General features: G+C 37.2%; 1 protein-coding gene across 3 annotated transcripts in view; it reads right to left on the bottom strand.

The window, feature by feature from the left end:
* The window catches only part of gpm6ab (glycoprotein M6Ab), a 69200-nt gene that overhangs the window by 13314 nt on the left and 30131 nt on the right, over positions 1-25755 (bottom strand). For all 3 annotated transcript variants that reach the window (XM_046876862.1, XM_046876870.1, XM_046876856.1), the window contains exons 2-3: positions 5325-5517; positions 280-436 (exon numbers count right to left, since the gene is read on the bottom strand). In XM_046876862.1, the coding sequence (XP_046732818.1) occupies positions 280-436; positions 5325-5517 (350 nt within the window). The remainder of the gene's footprint in view (positions 1-279; positions 437-5324; positions 5518-25755) is intronic.

The raw sequence follows: 25755 nt of genomic DNA, 5'->3' as shown, positions 1-25755 counted from the left end.
TTTCTGTAAGAAAATATCCTAGGGAAAACCCAACAAAAACTGTAAAACTATATAACAGTATATATAAAAAAAATCATATGCACAACCCTGTTTGAGACCAGATTTAAACAGGAGTGATGAAGCTGAGGTTGAGGAACTGTCAGGTACCCTGCTGCCACTGCTCACACTTCTACATTCAGTGTTTTTTTTTTTTTCAAGTTTCCAGAAAGCTTCATGCAAACAAAAGCCCAACTACAGATCAATACAGTACTGCAGTGTTTGGTTAGCCGTGTGTCTTACCCAGGCGCTCACACAGCGGCCGCAGGTTGTGATCTTGAAATCTCCATAGAGGTCGCGGATTGCCCCAGTGGTGAAAAAGCCCTCGACCATCAGCAGGATCCCATAGACAAAAAACGCAGCAGCCACGCCGTAGATCACGTACTTCAAGATATCGATCCTGCAAAAACACACAGTGAACTCGTCAAACCCTTCGCCCTGATCTCGAGTTGCAAAAACAATGCAAAACAATGAAACGTTCCGTGAGGGGCTTAAATTTAATTCCCAGATAAACAGATAATGGTACAGTTATAATGTACAACAAAGTAGACTTCTTCTCCTTCTTCTTTTGGCTTCTCCCATTAGGGGTCGACCCAGCAGATGATCCATCTCTATACCCCGTCTGTCCTCTACATCTGCCACTTTCACACCAACTACCTGCATGTCTTCCCTCACCACATCCATAAACCTCCTCCTTGGTCTTCCTCTTTTCCTTCTTCCTGGTGGCTCTATCCTCAGCATTCTCCTACTGATATACCCCGTGTTCCTCCTCTGCACATGTCCAAACCATCTCAATCTCACCTCCCTCACCTTGTCTCTAAAACGTCCTACATGCGCTGTCCCTCTAATAAACTCATTTCTAATACTGTCCATTTCGTCACTCCCAACAAAAACCTCAACATCTTCAGCTCTACTACCTCCAGCTCCACCTCCTGTCTTTAACTCAATGCCACTGTCTCTAATCCATACAACATCTCAGGTCTCACCACAGTCCTATAAACTTTCCCTTTCACTCTCACAGATACTCTTCTATCACAAATCACTCCTGCTATCACTCTTCTCCACCCACTCCACCCTGCACTCTTTACTTCGCTTCTCTAACACACTCTCCATTACTTTGTACAACAAAGTAGACAAATGTGAAATTTCTTAGTATCTAGAAACAGAGACAGTTCTGAATTTCAGGTTACTTTATATAGCAGAATTCTGTTAGCTCTGTTCCTAAAGATTAGTCAAGTAAAGAAGATTTTATTGTCATTTCAACTATATATAGGTGACACAGTACACAGTGAAATGAGACAACATTTCTCCAGAACCCTGGTGCTACATTAAACAACATAGAGCGACATCACACAGAGCACACACATGTCTTCACAGAACACAGAGCTACAAAACAGAACACAGAGTGTGAGGACTAAAGTAAGTGTCCTCGCCACATAAAGCACATAAAACACAAAATAGCACCACCGGTAAACCTGTTGTATAATGTGTTATACAGTACAATGTGCAAAAGAAAGAACTATAAACAAGAGTGTTCTTGTAAACATAAACACAATGTTGTGCAAAAACAGCAACAGCAGCATTAAAGAGGAGCAAAACAGCATGTAAACAGTATAATATGATTAATATAATATGGTGGTGCTGAAGATGTGGATGTGTACGAAGTGAAATAAGTATTGAGTATGTTGAGTTCAGATTGTACAGGTCAGTAACACACAGGTGAGTGTGTGTGTCTGTGTGTGTGTGTGTGTGTGTTTTGCACAGTTTATTTCTGTGTGTTGAGGAGTATGATGGCTTGAGGGAAAAGACTGTTGCAGTCTGGATGTGAGGCCAGAATCCTACAGAACCTCTTACCTGATAGTATGAGAGTGAAGAGTGTGTGTAAAGGGTGTTTGTAAGGGGTGTGTGGGGTCGTCCACAATGTCGCTGGCTTTTGGGATGCAGCATGTGGTGTAAATGTCTGTGACAGAGGGGAGAGAGACTCCGATGACCTTCTCAGCTGTCCCCACTATCCTCTTTAGGGTCTTGTGATGTGAGATGGTGTAGTTTACAGACCAGGCAACCATGCAGCTGCTCAGGATGCTCTCAATAGTCCCCCTGTAGAACGTGGTCAGGATGGGGGAGGGAGATGGGCTTTCTTCAGCCTTCCCAGGAAGTAGAGACCCTGCGGGGCTTTCTTGGTGATGGAGCTGGTGTTGAGTGACCAGGTGAAGTTCTCCACCAGATGAACACCGATGAATTTGGTGCTCTTAACAATCTCCACAGAGAATCCCTCGATGGTCAGTGGAGAATGGTTCAAATGGAGCATTCCTAAAGTCAACAACCTCTCTTACAAACCAATCTCTTTAGATTTGTCAATGTTCAGAGACAAGTTGTTGTCTCTACAACATGCTGTTAACTGTTTCACCTCCTCTCTGTATGCCGACTCATCGTTCTTGCTGATGAGACACACAACGTCTCGGTGTACTTAATGATGCGGTTTGAGCGCTGCATTGCTGCACAGTCATGAGTCAGCGGAATGAACAGCAGTGGGCTGAGCACACAGCCCTGAGGGGCCCCAGTGCTCTGTTTGGTGGTGTGGAGATGCTGTTCCCGATCTGATGTCTCTCAGTCGGTAGGTCCAGGATCCAGTTGCAGAGGGAGATGATCAGGCACAGTAGAACCCAGTGAAATATTTTTGTTAAAAGGGACATACATACACACACTGTTTCGGCCAATCTCATGTTCATCTTGATTACCTATAGAGTAGTACTGCATCCTTCATATCTTTGATGAGTCTTTAGTTTGATTAAATTTATAAAAGAAAGCTACAGCTTTAAACTTCTCTCCGAAAAACAGCCGAACTCCTGGAGGAGTGGCCATGAGAGGAGCTAAACAATCGCAAACACACAAATCTTTTGTGTAGCAATCGTCTGCGGGCTGTGACATCGCTATAAATAAAACAGAAACAAAAACTTAGAAATTAACTACACCTAACAATCAGATCCACCCGTAGATATTTGTCCAGAATCGGATCCCAAATCTAAAATTGAACATCAAGAACAACAGCAGCAACAGCGACTACAGCAGGATGTGCCTATATGGTAAGTACTGAACAAGGTTCTCCTTCCCTCACATAAACACACAAAAACACGCTTCTTCTGCAACGTTCTTCTCCAGCGAGTCTTGTTCAGCACTACCGACGACTTCTGCAACCGAATGAAGCATGGTGGTGGGCATGCTCTTACTCATGCTCTCCTGGGAGAAGTGTCCAAAAAGGGATTCCACCCTTCATGATGTCCCTCCCTTAATTCTGCATTCTATTTTACACAAAAAAAAGTACAACCCCAATTCCATGATAAGATGTTTTGTGAATAGATGTTGAGGAACAGAGTCCTAAGAGGCCATGCATTATAATATTTTTTCTTGCTTGTTTTCACGTTTTCTCGTACACACATCCACGTCCAAAATAAATATAATATAATGCATGGCCTCTATAGGACTTTCATACATTTGCTCAGTTTAAACATTTTGTAATATGTTTTATAAGTTTGATTGAAAATAGAATATGGATTTATGAGATTTGTGAACCATTGCATTCTGTTTCTATTGACTCGATTGTATACAGTGTTTTTGGAATTGGGGTTTTACTAAGCTTTCATAAAATGCGATCAGGTTTGTTTATGACGGGTAAGTGAAAGTAAAGTTGTCTATAATTAAATGCTGCAGTATCTCCTTTACTCCTTTAATGGCGTATTCATATAGAGGGGAAAATGTTTAAGTATTAAAACATTACTGCATTTAAGTGTGTGATGATTAATGGGTTTGTTGTACGGAGAAGCGAAGGAGTCGGTGACTAATGCAATCTGCTGCTACTGTCGTCCTTCTCCTTCTCCACCTCCTCTCTACATATCACTGCTTTGCTCTTTCTCACTTTAAATCTCACTCCATCTATATCTTTGCCATCTAATCTATCACACAATACACACGATTTTCAGCTTTTAGTTTATTCTCTTTTCCCCTCTCTCTGCTTTTATATTCTCTCTATCTCTCTGTCAGGTGGAGGCAGTGAGCAGGTGTACCACGGCAACCCAGAGCGATTTCAGAACAATTTAATTCCCTAAGTAGGACCATAGCCAAAGCCTCACACTCAGGCTTAGGAGATCAATCTTCACTATCAGCTTTCCTCAGTGTGGGTGGGTGATGAGAGAGATTCCGCATTGCTGTGTCAGGGAAAACGAGCCCGAATTCACATATTCCCAGGCTTTAGTATTAATACTGTTCATCCCAGATGAGGACACAAGCCTTTATTTAAATAACATGTTAGAAGCCTGACAAAGCCATGATATGATGATGCTTCGATATGGTTATGTAAAATTTCATGCAAGACAAATCAACAATGGAATAATCATGATTTTGCCAGGATATGACCACAATACATTTATTATATGAGCATATTATATCAGAAATAATATTAAATCTATTGCATAAAATATCACTGTGATAGTTATGACATGACAGCGATTTGGTCATCATATAATCATGATAAAGCTATGACATAACATTACAGTGGGAAAATATTTAGAATTGATGGTGATTATCGGTATTTAAACTGTGACATTTTTTATTCTGATGGTGAATATTGGGGTTAAATAGGAAATTTGGTTTTGTATAAAAATTTGGCTGTTTAATTGGAAAATATTTAGATTTGATAGTGAATATTGGTGTTAAAGTAAAAATATTTGGATTTAATGGTAAATATTGGTGTTAGATGGGAAAATCTTTTATTATGATGATGGATATTGGTGTTAAATAGGGAAGTATTTGGTTTGATTATGGAATATTGGTGCTAAATTGGGAAATATTTGGATTTGATGGTAAATATTGGTGTTAGATGGGGAAATATTTTATTATGATAGTGAATATTGATGTTAAATAGGGAATATTGGGTTTGGAAGTATTTGGTTTTAATGATGCATCTGTATATAAAATTGAAAAATATTTAGATTTGATGGTGATTATTACAACCATGATAAAGCCATGATAGCATCATAATATTCATGACATGACAACAATATAGTCATGATATAACCACAATAAGGCTATGACATAACATTATAAGGCCATGACATAGCATGACATGGTCATGACATAATTATGATATGGTCAAAACATACTTGTTAAAACTTCCCATGGTCACAGTCTGGGGATTTGACTTCACTTTTTTCTTTCTTTCATCTTAGAAACATATAACCTGCTGATTTCCCACTGTGCTCCCAAGCGTGTCTTTCATGATAGTCAGTACTTACATGGTAAAGACGTCCAAGGTTTCAGTTGATACTCGGACCACTTCGAAATAGTTTTCCAGGATGGCTACAGTGCCAGAGAGCGCCTCGTGCCCACAACCGCAGAAGAGCGCCACGCCGGCATAGAGCAGGATGGTGGCGATGAGAGAGGCGTAGGGAATCCCGCTCAGGCATTTAATACAGCACTCAGAGCACCCTAGAGCAAAAGAAAAGAATACATCTTAAATTCAAGAAGAAGTCATTGATTGTAGTCGAAATGTTTTTGGAAAAGCCATGAATTGTCTTATAACAACAAAATCATATACCAGAGCAACTGGTTTCTAATTAGAATTAACACAATCTAGACCACATCAACACACTATCTACCAACAAAGTGCTGCAAAAACAGATTAACATTAATGAATCAACCCATAAAGTTCTTTTCCAGGTCAAAACCAGGCTGCATCTAGAGACCTCCCCAGGAAAAACTGATTTGAGAGACAGGATAACAAATTCTAATCATATATAAATCATATGTTACTATTACATTAATAATACAAGTTAGATAATAAATTAATTAATTTTTTATGGTTAAATTTTTTGCACAAACTTTCCATTAGTCAAAAAATTTTTTAAAGTTTTTTCTCCCAACACTGATTTTATTTTATTATATTAAGAAATAAACATTACTGTCCAAACTGCAATAAACCTGAGATTGGTGTACCTTTGCAATACCACTAGTTCCATCATTTGTTAGAGGTGATATTGACTGTGGGTGTAAATGGGGGAATAACTGGATTTGATGTTGCAAGTTTTACATTGGGAAATATTTAGTTTTAATGCTGAGTGTAGGTGTTAAATTGGGGAATTATTGGATTTGATGGTGAATATGACTGTTTAATTGGGGAATAATTGGATTTGAAGGTGAATATAATTGTTAAATGAGGAAGTATTTAGTTTTAATGGTGAGTGTAGGTGTTAAATTGTGTTAAATTGGAAAATATTTGGATTTGATGGTGAATATGGCTGTTAAATTAGGAACTGTTTAGATCTGATGTTGCATATGAGCAAATATTTCATTTGTATGGCTATTATTGGTGTTTAATAGGAAAAATCTGGGTTTGAATATAAATATGGCTGTTAAATGTGTAAATATTTGAAGGGAAAGTGAATGTTGGTGTTAAATGGGAAGAATTTGGTTTTGATGGTGAATATTGGTGTTAAATGAGGAAGTATTTGGTTTTAATGATGCCTGTGGGTATTAAATTGGATTTTTTGTTTTTTAGATTTGAAGGTGAATGTGACTGTTAAATGGGAAATATTTAGATTTGATGCTGAAATCAAATCATTATAGATCAGTACAAGAGAACAACATCTACCATGAATAAGTTTTTTAGGTCTACAAAGAGTGAAGCTGCCAAATATGCAACCTAATTCATCATTTTCCATGGCAGCAGAGCTCTGCTTCCAACCCTGAACCCATTTATTCCAGTTTGCTGTCTTGAAAGGGGATACCAAATGACATTGTGACCAATCGAAACTGCCCTGATGAAAGATTTACAGCCGTAACACGCCTGCATGCAAACAGCACACACCGCAAATTACATGCTGTTGTCCCTCTGAGGGAGAGATTAATGGGAGATCGTAAACCATGCCAATGTCTCCGCAAAACCATACGCTGGCAACTGGCCAACAGCAGCATACACCCATGTACAGATTACACCAAGAGAGGGCGGATGGTGTCAATCATCTTCCTCTTTTGCAGGAAAAATATGCTTCTCACTGTGGAAACAAGTTGATTCAGAGCCAAAAATTCACATTTAGACCTGTAAGAATGAAGCACAATTTCCTTTGCCCTAAACCAAAAACAAACCACTATGAAGTAAACTAATATTCATGGTTCTCATTCATTCTTGTAGCGTGACCATGCATATTTAATTGCAATCGCTGCTTAAGAAATCACATCTGCATTGTGTCTGCAATAGCATCTGCTATACCTTTCTCTCTAGATTCTGTGTAAAGTGCAGTATTCCAGATGTTAAGGTGAAAAAATAAAAAGTCTTGCTTCTTCTCTAGCACATTACACATGCAGAGGAACTATCAGTGCTGAAAACAACACTCCAGAGACGAAAGGGGCAACGCCGCATCCAAATTAGAACAGCTCCAGTCCTCTCACTGAGACGGTCATTATATAAGAGAAAAAATGCTGAAAAAACAGGCAGGGAAAGAACATTGATTTTCTTGAGCATGGAACAGGAGGGCTTTAGATGAGCCAGAGTGGCAGCTTTATGTCTGAACTTTAAATCTCACAAATGGAGGGGATTTGAATGAGGATATTAATGAGGAATTTGTGCATTTAATGTCTGAACCTGCTTCACCATTCAGTATCAATCCAACCATCAGAAGATCTCAGACAGCAGGTACTGAACATGTACTGCATGATGATAGCACACAGTGATCTGATGGAGAAAAAAAAATCCCCATTCTTCCTAAAAAAAGTAAAAAAAAAAAAAAAAAAAACAGAAAGAAGAGAAAATTATAGGAAAAATAAATGCATAATGTTTTGTGTACCAAACATGTATTTTGAATCACTAAACATTTGTTTTGCGTCGAGTCTTAAATCAAACACCGAAAAACCTTTTTAATTGCTGCATGTGTGCCATGCAGCAATTAAGACCGTCCGTGTGGAAACAGCAAAATTCTGTTTGGTGTCCTGATGATTCACATAATTTAAAACACCATAATCACTTTAATACATTGATTACAATATTTTGTTTTCATGCACTATATTGAGTTTGGTTTTACTACTAATAAACATACATTTGAATAAAGAATCGATATTTGTTCATGCACATGTTCATTAGAGTATTAAAAACTTGAAAAGTATTTGGAACAGATAAAAATTTGCAATTAAGTTGTGATTAATCACAAGTTAATTAATGACGTGATTAAATATGAGTGACAGACCTAATTGATTTATTTGTTTGCTTTTCTTCTAAGGACAGAAGAAAAAATACTAATAAATAAAATGTGTATTCATTAATTCGTTCATTTATTCATTTATTTATGCTTTTGGATAATGTGTGGGTTCTTATCAATGGCTCAAGCATGAGACTGAAACTCTTCTGGTCACTAGAACAGAATCTGTAACTGACCCCCAAACCTCCTCTCCTTGCCCTGTACATGTCCTCACTCTTCAGGGCTCTTCTCTGTTGGATGCAACAAAGGGGTCAGTAATCTGTTTGACCCCAGACCCTGATCTGCCCCTGACCCTCTCACCACCAGCTATCTTTACTCAAACTAACGGGTGTGTTAATGAGCTGAAAGGACCACCAGAGACCACAAGTTCCCCTTAGGAAATAAACTGCTGAATAACAAATTTTTATGAAGATTTGTGAACCATTTCAGCTCCACTTCAGCCATTTCCACCCCTTTATAATATTAATACGTTTTATGCTGAGAAAGATTGGGGTGGATTTTAAGGTTTTTATATACTGTGTATATATATATATATATATATATATATATATATATATATATATATATATATATATATATATATATATATATTATTTTTTTTTTTTTTTACTTTTAATAATAAACAAATTAACATGAACTAACTAACTAACTAATATATAATATAAAATAAATAAGATATAACTAAGATAAATAAATAAAATGAAAAAATGTATTTCAAAAAGAATAACAAAAATAATTCACTTCAAATTATATATGTAAAAACATATAGGAAATTTTTTTTATAAAACCACTAACTACGAAGTTGAAAGCTTGCCTTTTTACCTCAGCTGAATAATAATAATAAAATAATATTAATAATAATATAAAAAAAAATTCACCATATAAAACAATTACGTGTTTCTAAAACTATCACTGTAAATTTGTCGCTAAGGAAACAATAAGGTACATAAATATAATGCTGGGTTTTATGTTTGCATTACTGTCAGAGCAGCTTTTATAGCAGGTTAATCAAACCCTTCTGACGAATCAGAATCCAGGATTTAAAAGTGCTCTGTGTGTGTGTGTGTGTGTGTGTGTGTGTGTGTGTGTGTGTGTGTGTGTGTAATGAGTTTAATGCATGGCTCTGAGGCTGTATAACGTCGATGATTTAATAGAGGTTTGAAGAATTTGCTCTCGGCTATTCATAATTCATCTGTCAGACTTATTACGGCACGGTCGTGCACTAACGAGTGAGTAGGTGGAAGTGTGTGTGTGTGTGTGTGTGTGTGTGTGTGTGTGTGTGTGTGTGTGTGTGTGCATGTGTGTGTAAGACCGATGGCATCGCCTGCTACCTCCTGTTTGCTCAGTCAATCCTTTAATGGCGACATGTTTAATGCGTTAGGATCGGCGTGACCGGTTCTGATCAACACCAAACGACAAAGTGGCAGATTTTTAATTAGTTGAACTGCAGCCGATGCACCTGAGGGACAGGTTTACACCACAGCACAGCAATTATTATCTCATCATGTAATGGAAATAGCTGGCGTTTGTAACGGGGCTTCAGCACAACTTTCACCTCATTCTCACCCCAGTAACAGAACGTAAATGTGAAAAATGTGAGAGACTGAGGCAGAAGTTTCACAAGCACTTCGCATTTTTTACTAGAAACGCACCTTTTTTTAACCTGCGACATTTCAGCGCATTTAGACACTCTGTTTATGTCACGCCAGTGAGTTGTGATAATGGGGATATGTTCTTTCATTGGTGTATTACAGACGAAGACTGGGCAATGTTAACGATTCCAATTAAAACCTTTTTACAGACAGAACTTTAGCGTCGACCATCTTTGGAAATCTCCATTGAACATGTCATTATGCATTCTGGGACCACCAGAGACCATCTTAACTCATAACCAATACCCTGTATGTGTATGTATACAAAATGTATATATATAAATATATATATATATATATATATATATATATATATATATATATATATATATATATATATATATATATATGTCTGCAAGAGTTTATAGGAGTGTGGTGAGACCTGAGATGTTGTATGGTTTAGAGACAGTGACATTGAGTAAAAGACAGGAGGTGGAGCTGAAGGTGTTGAAGATGTTGAGATGTTCATTAGGAGTGACGACGATGGACAGGATTAAAAATTAGTTTATTAGATGGACAGTGCATGTAGGATGTTTTGGAGACAAGGTGAGGGAGGCGAGATTGAGACATGTGCAGAGGAGGGACATGGGGTATATCAGTAGAAGAATGCTGAGGATGGAGGAGCCAAGCAGGAGAAAAAGAGGAAGGACAATTATTCAGTTTATGGATGTGATAATGGAAGAAATGTATGTAGTTGGGTTGAAAGATGGAGATGTAGAGAACATGGTGGAATGGAGACGGATGATCCGCTGTGGTGACCCCTAACGGGAGCAGCCAAAAGAAGAAGAAGATCAATTCTATTTAGCTGGTTTCATATTAAGACATTAATTCATTAAGAAGGAGAATAAGGAAGATATTTGAAAGAAAATTATGCATAGCTTATGTCTTTTAAAATAAAATAATTATACACGTTTACCAGATAAAAACAGTAAGTAAACGGTGAATCAGACATCAGACAAATGAATTGTTTTAATGCAATTAATTTATAGACTTCTAGCATGGTTCTGTATGTGCTGATTTTCTAATATACACTATATAGTTAAAGATATGTGACCATATGTGACCCCTGACCATCCCACCCTTTAGTCCTTTATTTTATTAGAGCTATTGTAGGATGGTAAGTAAATTAAACTGCTAAGATGTTTGACTTTGAAATGTAGTGAAGTTACATTACAGTGAAGTAAAAGTCTCCACAAATGGAAATATAAAATACAGATACTTAAGTACAGTAATGAATTTCATTTACTTCCTTACTGTCCACCACTGCGACCAACACAATATTACACAATTTACTCCGAATGATAAAATGCAGATAAAGTAATACAGAATTCATGCAACTTCAAATCTTTCATTGCTGGTTTAAGGCTGTTTTTTACGCCCAATTATATTTTTGTAATATCACCAAATGGTTTCCGCACCATGACCAGCACAATGATCTAAAAATATTGAAAAAATAATACAAAATGTATTCTTACTATGTGCACATTCTTAAATAATTTGCTGTAATCATTAGTCTGACTTTAATTGTGTAAACGATGCCCACAACAAGCCGACGAGGGCCGTACAAGCACATAATCACCGAAAAAAATAAATCTCCAGTCCATTTCCATATCAAAAGCATGACTTTTTTTTTCTCTTTGTGTCTGAAAACAAAGAGGCTCGAGGCCGCGTCAGACCTGCGGCGGATCCGGCGCTGCCTGGATTTGGGTTTCTTGTTATTTTTATCCTATCAGATCCTTCAGGGGTGGATGAGTTTATGCAGAGAGGCATGTGGGTGGAGATAGAGCCGTCCCACAATGCTCCTGTGAGTGACAGGCGAGGCCTGATGAAGAGGCAGGCGCTCATTAAAAACACTGAAGTACAGGAGCGAGTGGGATTTGTGTTAGAACGCTTTGTTCATTTCTCAGTCAGACACAGAGGAGAACAGGGGGCAGGGCAGGTGGGGTTAAGGGGGGGCATTTACTTTTACACAACAGTGCTGCGTGGTTTATTTGAAGGTACGGGTTCGTATTTTCAAATGCACATCAATTTCTAATAAAAAAACCAGCAGCAATGACATTTAAATGTCAAACAAAATCATTATTCCTCAACGAAATTTTACAAGAGAACTTTGATAAAACCAGCACATGGCAACAATTTGTTTAATCAGAATTATAATAAAATGCATTTAAAGTAAAAATACAATATTAGAAAAAGGGTGAAAACTCGGTACACTTTAATGGTGTCTGAGAGACATGCAGTACATGTTCCTTTTGTTTCTGTGCAACAAACTCGGTAAAAGGCATCAAACACAAGAATTTGACAGTGAATGACTGGAAGAACGTTCTGTGGAGTCCAAAAGTGACATTTTTGTCTCTAACAAAAGAACTTGTGTAAGATGAAGAACAGGAGAGAAGATGTTAGCAGACTGTCTCACCCCCACAGTCACACATGGAGGTGAAATAATAATGGTTTGAATTTGTTTTGGAGGAGAGAAGTTTAGAGAATTATTCCGGAAAGTGAAAAGAACCAACATGGCAACCATTCCATACTTCAACACCATACAATTCCGTCTGGACTGCATACGTCTGAGCTCTGCAAGTGTTATTTAGGAGCAAACAGACATCTGGAGTGATATCTATCATGAAATGATCTGCCTGGTCACAACATCTAAATCCTATTGAACTGCTCTGGGATGGACTTGATCACAAGAAAGAAATCTCCAACTAGTGAAGAACATCTTTTGCGAGTTTTACAAGAGGCACGGCAAAGTATTTCAGCTGAACGTTTGGAGATATTAACTGTCTGGATGTCAAGCAAGTGTAGAGGATTTTCAGGATATTTAGGACATTCTGGATTTTAATTAAAATCCACACTTTTTTTTTTTTTTTTTAAATGTTCTAGATTTTTAGAACGTGCTGTATTTTCAGGCTTTTTAGGATATTCAGATTGTTCAAGATTTTCAGGATGGTCAAAACGTTCAGGATTTTGGGGATTTTTAGAATGTTCTGGATTTTTAGAATGTTTTTAGGATATTCAGGATGTATCATTAAAATACGAAAGATTTTGTTTTGAGGATGTTTCACATTTTCAGGATATTCAGGAAGTTTAGGATGGTAGGATGTTCAGGATGGTCAAAACGTTTAGGATTTTTTTTATATGTTCTGGATTTTTTTCTTCTTCTTCTTCATCATCATCTTCAAGAACGATTTTAAGAACGTCCCGGATTTTCAGGCTTTTTAGGCTATTCAGATTTTTCAAGATTTTCAGGATGTCCATAGTGTTCAGGATTTTCAAGCTGTTAAGGTTAATGTTAAGGATTTTTTTAAGGATATTCACAATTTTCAGATTGGCCAAGATGTTCCAGATGTTCAGACTGTTTAGGATTTACAAAATGTTCAGAATGTTAAGGATTTTTAGAATGTTCAAGACTTTTAGGATGTTCAGAACATTTAAGATGATTGTTCTGGTTGATGAATCTCTGCTCACCAATCATAACAAACTCACTACACTGCATTAATCCCCTATCATCCCTACAATTTTAGCAGCACAACATAAAGCAGGAAGTCGTAGTGTTCAAGCTCTTTGTATGTTCATAATTCCCAAAAGCATTTCTCAGCTTTCACCACAGTGAACTGATTCATGTCGGAGGTCAGAGGTCAGTTATAACCGCACATTCCCAAAGTATTTGATGTATTCCTCAGATGGAGAACTGAAGATGTTAAATGTACAGTATATAGCATCCTACAGCACTGTATACCTTTACACGAATCATGCTGTTCTCCTCAACGAATGTGGAAGATGAGAGGAAACTGTAAAGGACATAGAGAGAATTTGTGACGCTGTGTAGTAATAACCTGCTAATGTGCTCAGTCACGATTGCATCATGAAGCAGGGAGTCGTAGTGTTCAAGCTGTTCTCTATTTAGAATTCCCTGAAGTGTGTCGTGTTGGAGCTTGACGGCTCGATGAGGACTCGAGGACGAGACGCTGGACGCGAGGGGATTTATTCATTATTGAAGAGCGGCTCAGAAAGGGGGTCCGCCATCGCTATCAATTATTCAGCCTCTTTCTTTTTCCCTCCTCCTCCACCTTCTGCTTTGCTTTTATCTGTTCTTTCTTGTGTTCCTTTTACTTGTTCTTGCTCTGTATGTGTGTATGTGTGTGTATATATATATATATATGTGTGTCTGCGTTCATCTCATCGACCTGCTGTATAATAAAATGATTCGCACCACGGCTGAGCGAGCAACACGCTCGAAATAAAATCCATCCATCCACCAACCTACAAGATATCAAAGGAAAAACATTCCGTGTCATGCTCTTCCAGAAAAATAATCAATAATGGAGGAGAGTGATGAAGTAATGCTACTGCTAATGCTAATGTCCTCTAGAGTTTTTTGTTTTTTTTATTATTATTTATTTATTTACCACACATTCCAATTCCACCTCAAACCTGAGCCAGTTCCTGTTTTTCACTTACGTTAGAGCAGCTACAAACAGTCGTTCCCCTCACGTCTTTTTAGCTTTCTTATGATCTTATCGTGAGAAAATTGTTTAACGTGGCTTAATGTGATAAGACGTCGTTTTTAAAAGACCAAACTTAGTTAACACAATGGTAATAAAGCATACTATGTACAGACAGGATGTTTGGTTGGGTTTGGTCTTTTTTAAAAAAAAAAAAACACTTCTTATTGCCACGTTAATCTTCATCCTTGACAATTTTTTAATGGGGAAAAACGTTGAACGTGTACAGTAATCAAACCTGCTGTGTTTCTTATTCTGGACTCATCTGCTTGTCTGTACATAGTATGCTTTATAATGTGTCTTTTAAAAATCTTATCGCATGAAACCACGTTAAGGAATTTTTCACCTTAAGCGTTTTAGGTTCCCCAAAAAAGCATCTTGGAGGGTTATAATGTGTTTGAATGAATGATTTTTAGGATGTTCAAAACATTCAGATTGTTCAGGATTTTCAGGATATTCACAAATGTTCAGGATTTTTAGAATGTGTTATAATGTGTTTGGATGAATCTCCACACAGAGTGTTAGTAAAGTAAATAGTAGGTGTGGAGGAGAGGAAGCCTGAGGTGCAGTCAGCATTCACATTCATCTCAAAGTTGTTCAATAGGTTTTAAGCACTCTAGCAGGAGAGCTTTCACTCCAACATCTCCATCTAATGCAGTTCTTCACAAACTGTTACTACAAACTTGGAAGCACACAATTATACAGGACGTCCCTGGAGGCTTTAATATGTAATCTTCCATACCCTTGAACTAGGAGACCCAAATCTGTTCCAGCATGACAATTTCCTTGTGCACAAAGCAAACTCCATGAAGATATGCTTTACATGGGGATGTTGGAGTGGAAGATTTCCTGTTATAGATTTCTAAATTCTATTGAACACCTTTAGGATGAATGTGATTGCTGACTGAACCTCCAGGCCTCCTCACGTAAGGTTTTTTATATAATGCATATTCCTGTCATTGAAATGTTTTAGAAAGTCAACAACATTTTCAGAAAAAAACAAAAACAAAACATTTACAGCATTTTGACAGATACTTTTATCCAGTGCATTTTAAAATTATATAATTCATACACCTCAGCAGCTGAGGGTTAAGGGCCTCAAGTCCAACGTAACTATTGACTTAGATAATTTTTGTTATTTATTAATTTAATATTTATGTTAGAGCTGCAGATTTCGTAGTTGCAGTTGTAGATTTCTTTGGGAAGTTACATATATATATATAAAATTTCTTTTTTTTATTATTATTATTTATTTATTTATTTTTTCATATTTATAAATATATATATATATATATATATATATATATATATATATATATATATATATATATATATATATATATATATATAAAATAGTCAATTATTTTATTTTACATTTTTTAATTACAGCTATAACTTATTTGTATAGAATAATTAATATAATTATATTCATTTATATTCTAATTTATTTCATGACAATCTTAATTTTTGCATGGAAAATTCTACTTTAATCGTATTTCATCGCATCATCAAATTGAGAAAACATTTTTTTATCTTTATTATTTTGTACTCTACAGATCATTAAAAAGTATTGTGCTGCATGTCGTACTGTGCATGGTTCTAAATACAAATTTTATATGACTGTTCCCTCTGAGGTTCTTCAGCTCCTTCAGGCTTTGCCTTTTAAAAACTCACTGAATTGATTAATAAATAAACACTTCTGACTCTTTATGACTCCTTGTGGCATTATGATGCGTTTGAAGAAATCAGGAGCTCTGCTGGATTTCAGAAGCTTCACCCGTCCCAATACTGTAAACAAGAGCGAACAAAGCGACGCCTGTCTCTCTTTAACCCCTCCCATCATCCATCTGCCTCTCCATCCCTCACTCCCTCAATCACTCTCCATCTGTCAGACTCGCTCACACACACACACACACACACACACACACTTACGCTCGGTCTCAAACCCACACTGAGGTCGTGGTTCACAATTATCTAATGCTAAGCTCTCAGGAGGAGAAGAAAAACCAAGGCGTGGGTAACAGTGTAGCCGTTAGAGTGGGTCATGTGACCCGAGAGACAAAGAACTACACAATTGCTAATGGAAATAAAACCAGGGACTTCGTCAGTCTGTAATACATTTACAGCATTTGGCACACATCCTTATCCAGAGCCACTTACAATTATCTCATTTATCCAACTGAGCAGTTGAGGGTTAAGGGCCTTGCTCAAGGGCCCAGCAGATTTCTGAGCAGTCCACCGTCTTAACCACTGAGCTTCCCCTTCCCAAAGGGGTAATAAAATGCTTTATACCACAGATGAGTGAGCAGCCTGCTTGAAATAAAAAACTAATCTATCTATCCACAGATATATACCATATTTAAGGAATAAAACATTCAGGGTCATGAAGTTACAGGACGATGCTGGATGAGTGTAAAGAAGTGGAGCTTCTGTTACTTTTAATGCTTCTGTCCTGTAGTGTTTATTACCACTTATTATACAGTATTTAACAAATGAGCAGTTAAGGGTCAAGGACCTTGCTTAAGGGCCCAACAGTGGACGCTTGATGATGCTGGGATTTGAACTCACACATTTCCAGTCTGAAGTCCAATATCTGAGCTATCATTACCCCAAAATGCATACACTGATGGTATTTAGCGGACACTTTTATCTAAAGTGACTTACATTTATCATATTAATACAAATGAGCAGTTGAGGGTTAAGGGCCTTGCTCAAGGGCCCATCAGTGGCAGCTTGGTGGAGATGGGATTTGAACTCATGACCTATGATAATGATCTAATCAGAACCCTGACTTCTTACCAAATAATCTTCTAATAACTTCTGTACAAATTTGCTTGTGTTTTTTCCCTTCGTATATATTCATATGTAAAACTGTGGAACTATAACATGAGTCACTTCCTGTTTTTCACCAGCATGTCTTTTCTTTTCTTTCTCGTTAATGTAACAGTCCTCGCCATCTCAATACGTAGAGAAGGAGAAGAAATGACATGCATATATATGTATGGATAACAGTGTAGGTGTTAGAACAGGTCACATGACCAGAGTTATAGAACTGCATGAATCCCAATGACAATTTTTGTTAAATAACTTTCGGTTATTGGTGCTTTAAACTTTTCTTTTTTTTGCAGCTAATTTTCTATCCATGTCAAAGAGACAAACTACAGAAAACCTCACTAAATAAATAAATGTGGCGAGGACACTTACTAATCCTTCACCCTTTGTTTTCTGTTATGTAGCTTTACATTGTTTTATTTCACTGTGTACTTCATCAGCTATATATGGTTAAAATTACAATAAAAGCTTCTTGACTTGACTTGACTTGACTTGACTTGAAATAAACCTCTACATTTCATTATCATTTGAGGCAATGAGATAATAATTCAACACCTTCTACCCAATCAGATTCGAGAATTCAGAGAATTGACATGCAGAAAAATAAACAGAAATGCTAGCCCCAATCATTACCAAATCTTTGCAGACTGTTGAGATTGAAGGAATGCACTTATGACTAGTAAGATAACAAGTTAAGATAACTCATTTCAGTGCGGCACATCCCTCATCCCTCTACACAGAGCGTGTGTACTCAGTGGCTAATGTTGTCATGACAACCCAACAATGCAAAACTGTGCTTAGTTGATGTGACCCACTTACATCATATCGCCCTACACACACCACCAAAACAGACTCAGACAGAAGTGGAGACGTTACACAGTCCAATCACACACCCAAACAAGCCAACATAATTAACCTGGAATTGGTGGATGAACTTTCTGTCAAATGTTCAATCTTTCCAATCGTTCCATTGGCACGTCCGAAAAAAACTATATAATGGAGAACACTTTGGTGGAACTGATAATGTTTCTATGTAAAGTATATGTTTATTATATTTGATTGGACGCTAATTCCGCTCTACTGGTTCTCTTTGTTCTTCCCATCCAGAGGCATTTACGGGTTGAACCAGCTCCAGCTGTGTCCCACCTCATGAAGATTTTGGACCTTCAATAAAAAGATGCCAAGCCTGCAAGGATTCAACGCCATCTAGAGATGTACAGTACTAGCGCCAGATAAATTTCCTTTCAGACATTGGGTTTTGAGGATAACCAACTTATGAATCAATACTAAAAAAATAAACATTCTACTTATGCTGTTTCTCCATCATTGAACATGGCAAGCATTCACGCTCTGGCATGGATGCGTTGGTGTTTTGGTGTTGAATATATATTGATCTTAGATTATTTATGAGTTGCTCAGGAGCTCCTGGTTGCACAACTCCAACTGACTGTACTCATGATATTTTTCACTCTCCGGTGTTTGTATTATTTCATTGACACTATTGGTGTCACTCAGAAGAGGATAGGTTCCCCTTTTTGTCTGGTTTCCTCACAAGGTTTCTTCCTCATACCATCTAAGGGAGGGATTTTTCTTTACCACAGTATAAATAAATACACATACATTTAAATATTAAATGATGACACGACTTAGAAGGGCCCACAATTACCCTGTAACAAAAGTGTGTGAAGTGGAAAATCTTTAAAAACAATTACTTATTTCTGTTCAGGTGACCTTTTCAACTCAACCTTTTTAACTCAAAAACTGGCATTATAAATTTAATAGAATAACAACTGAAATTCTTTGTCTGTCTGTTTAAACATCTCTTTGTTTTACATCTAGTCTGCTGTATCGATTCTAAGAGACAGAAAGTAAATAAACGTCGCATGGATCTGATGCAGCTTCTTAGGTTTTTAAGGCATTTCGAGTACAGGGAGTGTTTTCAGATGTTTCAGATTGAACAAGCAAATTTAGGGAAAAAACTTTCAAAAATAAAGGGGTAGGCAAAGAACATTTTAAAATGCATAGCCCAAGAACAAAGAATATAATTAATGTTAGCCAACGTTGGCATTGACTTTATACCTTTTTCCCATTAATTGCATTTACAGCATTTGGAAAAAGCCTGCATCCAGAGCGATGTGGCTGGGATTTGACCTTTTGAAGAAGTTACCAAGTCTAACATCTGAACCACTGAGCTACTACTTCTTCATGATCTGGCCCCTATTCTGGTTCTTTTCCACATTGGTCATACACGGTATAATAAATAGTATATGATATGACAGAAGGGGTATGGTCTGAGTTTCGTGGAGAAGTGAAGCTTCCAGAAAGGTGGTTTAATATCCAAAAGTTCATAATTACATTCATGGTAGAATCCTGTATCCAGAGCAACTTACAATTTTCTTATTTATACAACTAAGGGCCTTGCTCAGGGGCCCAGCAGTGTCACCTTGGCAGTTTTGGGATTTGAACTAATGACATGATCTGAAATTCATTATCTTAACCACTCAGCTACTACATCTTTCCACACTGGAAATTACATAACAGCAGAATGTGAGAAAGGGTAGGGTGTGAGTTTAGTGGACGGGGCAGTGCTTCCAGAAGGGTTTAATATCAGAAACATCACATTTACATTTCCAGCATTTGGCGGAAGAACTTATCCAGAGTGACTTCCACTTCATCTTATTTATACAATGAGCAGTTGAGGGTTTAAGGAACTTTCTCATGTGTCAAAGAGCAGTAGCTTGGAGGTGCTGGGATCAGAATGCAGAATGCTGGGATTTGTAATCAGAAGTCCAACATCTTAGGCAACCACTTTCCAGTTAAAAAAAAACTTGTTTTTTTGTTGCTATAAGTTTAGATACGAATTTATTCGATATATAAAATAAGTTAAATAGAAAATACTCTATATTTATTCATTTTATTGTATACTATTCTGAAAAGCATGGTATTGGACTTTGGATCCAAAGGTCACGAGTTTAAATGGGGCCCTGAGCAAGGCCCTTAACCCTGTAGCTGCTCAGGTCGTCCTGAATAAGTTTCTCTGCCAAAATGCCATAAAGGTTCATTTTACTTGTGCAGGTTATTAAACATTCAGTTTATACTGCACTTGAACACGGCAGGGTTGATTGTTAAAAGTGTGAATAAAGTCTAGATAATTGCATGCAGATTTATTCCAAATTTAAAGTGGCTTTTTATTTGTCACATGCACATTACAAAATAGTCCAATTCTTGTTTGCATATCCCAGTAATGACAGAGAGCAGAGTCATCCATGATACAGCACCTCTGTAGCACTGAGGGTTAGGAGCCTTGCTTTAGGGCCCCAAGAGTAGCAGCTTGGCAATACTAGGGCTTGAACCCCCAAACTTCTGATCAGTAACCACTGAGCTAACCCTTCCCTTTATATCAAGGTCTTACACACGAGTAAAACAAAAAAAGCTGAAATGTAATGACTAGAAATGCATGCGCCTGGTTTACTTATGATGCCGCAAATCCCTTCAGAAAGATACAGCCTTCATGGGGGCAAGGACAAACATGTCGAGTAAACAAGAAGGAAACAAAAATAGCATAACAAAGGCTTGGGAGTGGAACATCATGACAAGCATCTGATCCCGGAGGATGAATTAAATAAAGTACAAACACTACAAAATCAGGAAAAAGGGGTCCACTTCCTTCACCTCACTTCCTGTTCAGTAAATTCAGAATGCAGAATTTAGCAGTACTGTGCTACAGGAGGTATTTTTGGTGTAATATTCCACATTCAGAACTGTAACACAAAAGAAAAGCTGCAAATCTGCAGCCAGTGTGTGCTGTGTGTCTCCACATACTGTCCTGCTCTCCCAGAGGAGCTCCAACAATTGAATTAGTCCTTCGTTAAATCATCTGGGGCAGACGGACAGGTGTGTGTGTGTGTGCGTGTGTGTGTGTGTGTGTGTGCTTGTGTAGGAAAAAGCATGCACATCCCTCCTTCCTTCGCCACCACACAAAGGAATAATGAGGCCGGAGACCCCAATCATATCTCTCACCCACACACAGCCACACACACCCACTCACACACCCACCCACACACTGTCTCCAAACCCAATGCTGTAGCACTTAGCAATGCGCAAATAAACCACCGTGCCCCAAAAACAAATCTACAGACTTGACAGATTAAATGTGATTCTGGATGCTTTTGCTCTACCAATGCCATGATACTGCTCAGAAAATTAGTTCATATTTAATGCTAAAAAAAAGAAATTTCAGCAACTTAAAATACACTGAACAGCTACCAGATTTGGAACACCTTTACACCAGTTCATTCAATCAGCGTGTTGATGCTTTTCTGTTCACCGTGGTTGCAAAGAATGGTTATCTCAATCACCACACCCTTCCTGGAATCCACCTCTTTCTTTTGCTAAGTGGATGTTTTTTGTATTACGCACCACTCTGTCTAAGATCAACAGTTTCTGGAAAACTCATCCCAGCCTGTCCTGATATGGTTTTTCTCAAATGGATTTATTGTCATTTCAGTCATATTCAGTACTCAGTACACAGTGAAATAAAACAATGTTCCTCCAGGACCAAGGCTGAGACACGAAACAAGAGAAACTAACACAGAATAATAAATAAGAATAAACAGAACCAGACACAGGACATTTCCTGGGACATAACAGGGCACATGAGCAAACGTACAGTATGCAGACAACATTTAGTGCAGCAACACAACACTATAACACTGTAACAATGCAGCACAGAGCAGTACTCAGTGCATAATGTGGGACAGCGCAAAGAAATTGTGCATGTAATTGTAAATTCTGTACGTGTAAACATTGGTCACAATTTAGCACCAGTGAAGGTGTTTGTGTGTGTCAGTATAATCTCACAGTGAAGAGTCTAATGGCTTGTTCTTGATGTTTGCTGTGAATAATAACAAATAGATGGACGGATGGAAAACAGACGGATGGATGGATGGATGGATGGATGGATGGATGGATGGAACAGCAATGAAATGCAGTTTAGTTATGAATTGAAGGGCAAATGTAGAAAATAAAACATGTACTGGTAATGTATATAGGTAAAGATATTTACAACAAATAAATAAAGGCTCTGGCAGTGCTTTCACAAACTTGGAGGTACACAATTGGTTTGGAGTGGAAGATCTTCTGCTATAGATCTCTGACCATCAACCTGACTGCACCCCAGGTCTCCTCACCTCACCTCACCTCACCTCACCTCATCAACATCAGTACCTGACGTTTCCAACACCTTTATGGCTAAATGAATCTCCACAAAATCTTGTGGAACATCTCCCCAGAAAAGCGGATGTGATTATAAGAGGAAATCGGGACTAAATGAGGAACGGCATGTTTAAAAAGCGCAGTCAAGTGTCCACAAACCTTGTTTTTTTTTTTTTTTTGTAGCTTACTAGATTTCATCACAGAGCCTTAGAGAGAGGCAAGACCCCAATATATATAAATCATTCCAAATCATTCCATCAAATACGATTTAGAATTATACTGAATTAAATTTACTGAATACTTGAATTGTTTATGTGCTGTGTGATTTTCATTGCTAATGAAAGCGCTGTATTGAAAAAGAAAAGGCAGTTTTAATAGTTTGACAATGTACAGTATGTATTTTTCCCTGCACTCTTAACTAGGGTTTTCACGAACTGCTGATGATAGGCAGTAAGTGTGTGTATGTGTGTGTGTGTGTGTGTGTGTGTGTGTGTGGACATGGAGCTTCAGCTGCTGTCGACACTAATAACACACGCTCACAACAATACACACACCCAAATTGAGTCACGGGCAACCCCCAACCCCCCACCGCCCCCTACACACACACACACACACACAAACACACACACCGCATGACAGGCTTTTCACACAAATGACACACAAGCTGCTAATGTGATTTAATAAACAATAAATAAGCATGTACTCTTGGTTCAGGTGTTTCATTGCATGTGGGCAAAATTTGAAAGAATGACATCCGGGTATATATTTTCTCATTTATAGTTACAGATAATGTTTTATTCCTGTTTTAATAGTGTTTTTATAAACGATTTTTCGCTGGAGGTAATAAGATAAAAAGACACAAGTTGTCGTTTTCGATTACCGAGAAACAGCAATGCATCAAAGTGTGATGTTGAGACTTATTTCTTTTTCAAGATCAGGGATTACATCCTATTTTTCATATAGAAATGAGCACATTAAATTGAGGAGATGAACCTATATTAATTACATCTCTCCTATTTTTGGTATTTTAACTTCATATAATCATCATCATTATTAGGGTTTTTTTTTTTTAAATGAAATAAAAAAAAATCACAATAACAATAATTATTATTATATGTCATTTTAATAATAACAATAATGCCGATGATGGTGATTATTATTAATAAATAAAAGTCATAAATACAAATAATAGAAAAAATGTCATTAATAGATGTTCGTGTTTATTTCAACATATAATAATTTCAATATCATTTCAATGTCATTTCATTATTATAATTTATTAGTAGTAGAAGTGTTTTGCTTTTATTTGTTTATTTCATTTTATTCATTTCTTTGTTTGGATATTTGGTCATTTATTTATTTACTTGTTTCTAGACTAGTTTTTTCTTTAATGCACCATAGAGAGGAGGCGTTTTAGGTTCAGAGCTCAAGCCCGTCCTTTGGGAACACAGCCACAACATTACACCCATGTGTCTGATGATTCAGTGCCGCCCATCAATCCTCCAATAACAAAGAACCCATTACACACTAGTCAAAGGACACTCAGATTCCACTATCTCAAAGCCCGAGACACCAGCAGAACACACAAAGAAATTTAGACTAACAAACAAAAACAAAACTAAACAAACAAAAAAAGGGTGCATTTCCCCACCTACTCCAAGCTCAAAATCCTGGCCAGGGCGAGTCGTAATAAACAGCTCATTCCGACATTATAAACGCGCCTGCAAACATGTTCAGTTTGTAAAATCGATCATATCTGTTCACAGTTTCGATAATCCTTCACAATGTTTCCTCTGTGCGCCATAAAAATGAGAATGGTGTAAAAATCGATTAGAGGAACCTTCTGTGTGGACTCTTTACGCCACACCGGTGATAAATTAACCAGGACATTAGGTCTTGACGATTTATATTCATTCACATGTGCTACTTTTAATAATATATATAAGCCTAAACATTCTGCTCCAGGTCTGAACAAGAAAAAAACAATCCGGATTATTTCTCTTTACAGGTTTATTTTACTGATGTTACTAAAAATTGCAACAAAATTCAAAAGCGTTTAAAAAAAACACACCAACAATGACATCAGACACGTCGATTTTAAACCGAAGATAAAATAAAAACCACGTTTGGACTGTTCAGTCCCGAACCCTGGTAGATCTGTATATTCCTGTCACTCTAGTACTTCAGGACACTCAGACTCGCTCAATATCCTCAGACCACAATCAGAATATTGCTTAAATAGCGACCACTTTAAAAAGCGAAACAACAATTCACAAGCTTTTTAAACAGAAATGGAACAAAATCAATACCACAGAACACACTTTACCCCGGCCTTCAAAAACCAGGTTTCCACAGTCTAGGACATTTATCAGCTCATGGTTTTTATTTTAAACATTGATTTTCAAAATTCTTCTGAACACTTCTGTTGATTTCTGGGGTCATGGAAGAGTTGCTACCTGCTCGCAAGAACATTCTGGGGAAAATGTCTATAGATATGACACTGTATTTAAATATATATATATATATATATATATATATATATATATATATATATATATATATATATAAATTTTATAAATGTGCATAAGGATTAATTTGGTTTTGGCCAATATGGGTCCTGATCTTATCTTCAGATAAAATTTGTATTGGTCAGTTTTGGACTTGGATGATGTCTTGGTGTTTTTTGGGGCTTAGTTTGTACAACTGTAGGTCTTTGTGGTTAAAATTCTTGTTTTTGCCTTGAATGTTATAATACTAAGTTTAGGATCTTATGTGTTTTAGTGTCCTATTAGTCAGTTTTGGTTCTGTTTTGATCTCAAACAGGGCTTTTGTCCTTGTCTTGGTTTGGGTGAGTCCTCTTGAGGTTCTAGTCTTGTAATGATCTCAGTTTATTTGAGTCTTGGTCTTGTTTCTATATCAAATGTTATAGGTCTTAGTCTTGTTTTGGTTTTACTGGAGTATTTTGGGTCTTATCTTAGTCTTGGTTTAGTGTGGTTGTGTTTGGACTTTGGTTTTGATTGGTGCTTATCTAGATCTTTGTCACTGGAAGGAAATTCAACTAGACTCTAGAGAACTAGAGATCTTTCCTCTTTCCTGTTCTTTCAGACTGACCAGTAATAAAACACACGTTATACAATGAAAGGCCAAATCACTCAGGGCTGCAAACCAAAACACAACAACACTTTAAAACCTCCTGGCAAAGCACACGGCCACATTTCAGCCCTGGTCTCTGCTCTAAATACAGTTTCCTGCCTTTAACTCCATGATTACTGT

Source organism: Silurus meridionalis, chromosome 2 (assembly GCF_014805685.1).
Source record: "Silurus meridionalis isolate SWU-2019-XX chromosome 2, ASM1480568v1, whole genome shotgun sequence".
Lineage (NCBI taxonomy): Eukaryota > Metazoa > Chordata > Actinopteri > Siluriformes > Siluridae > Silurus > Silurus meridionalis.
This window is presented reverse-complemented; position numbering and strand designations above follow the sequence as displayed.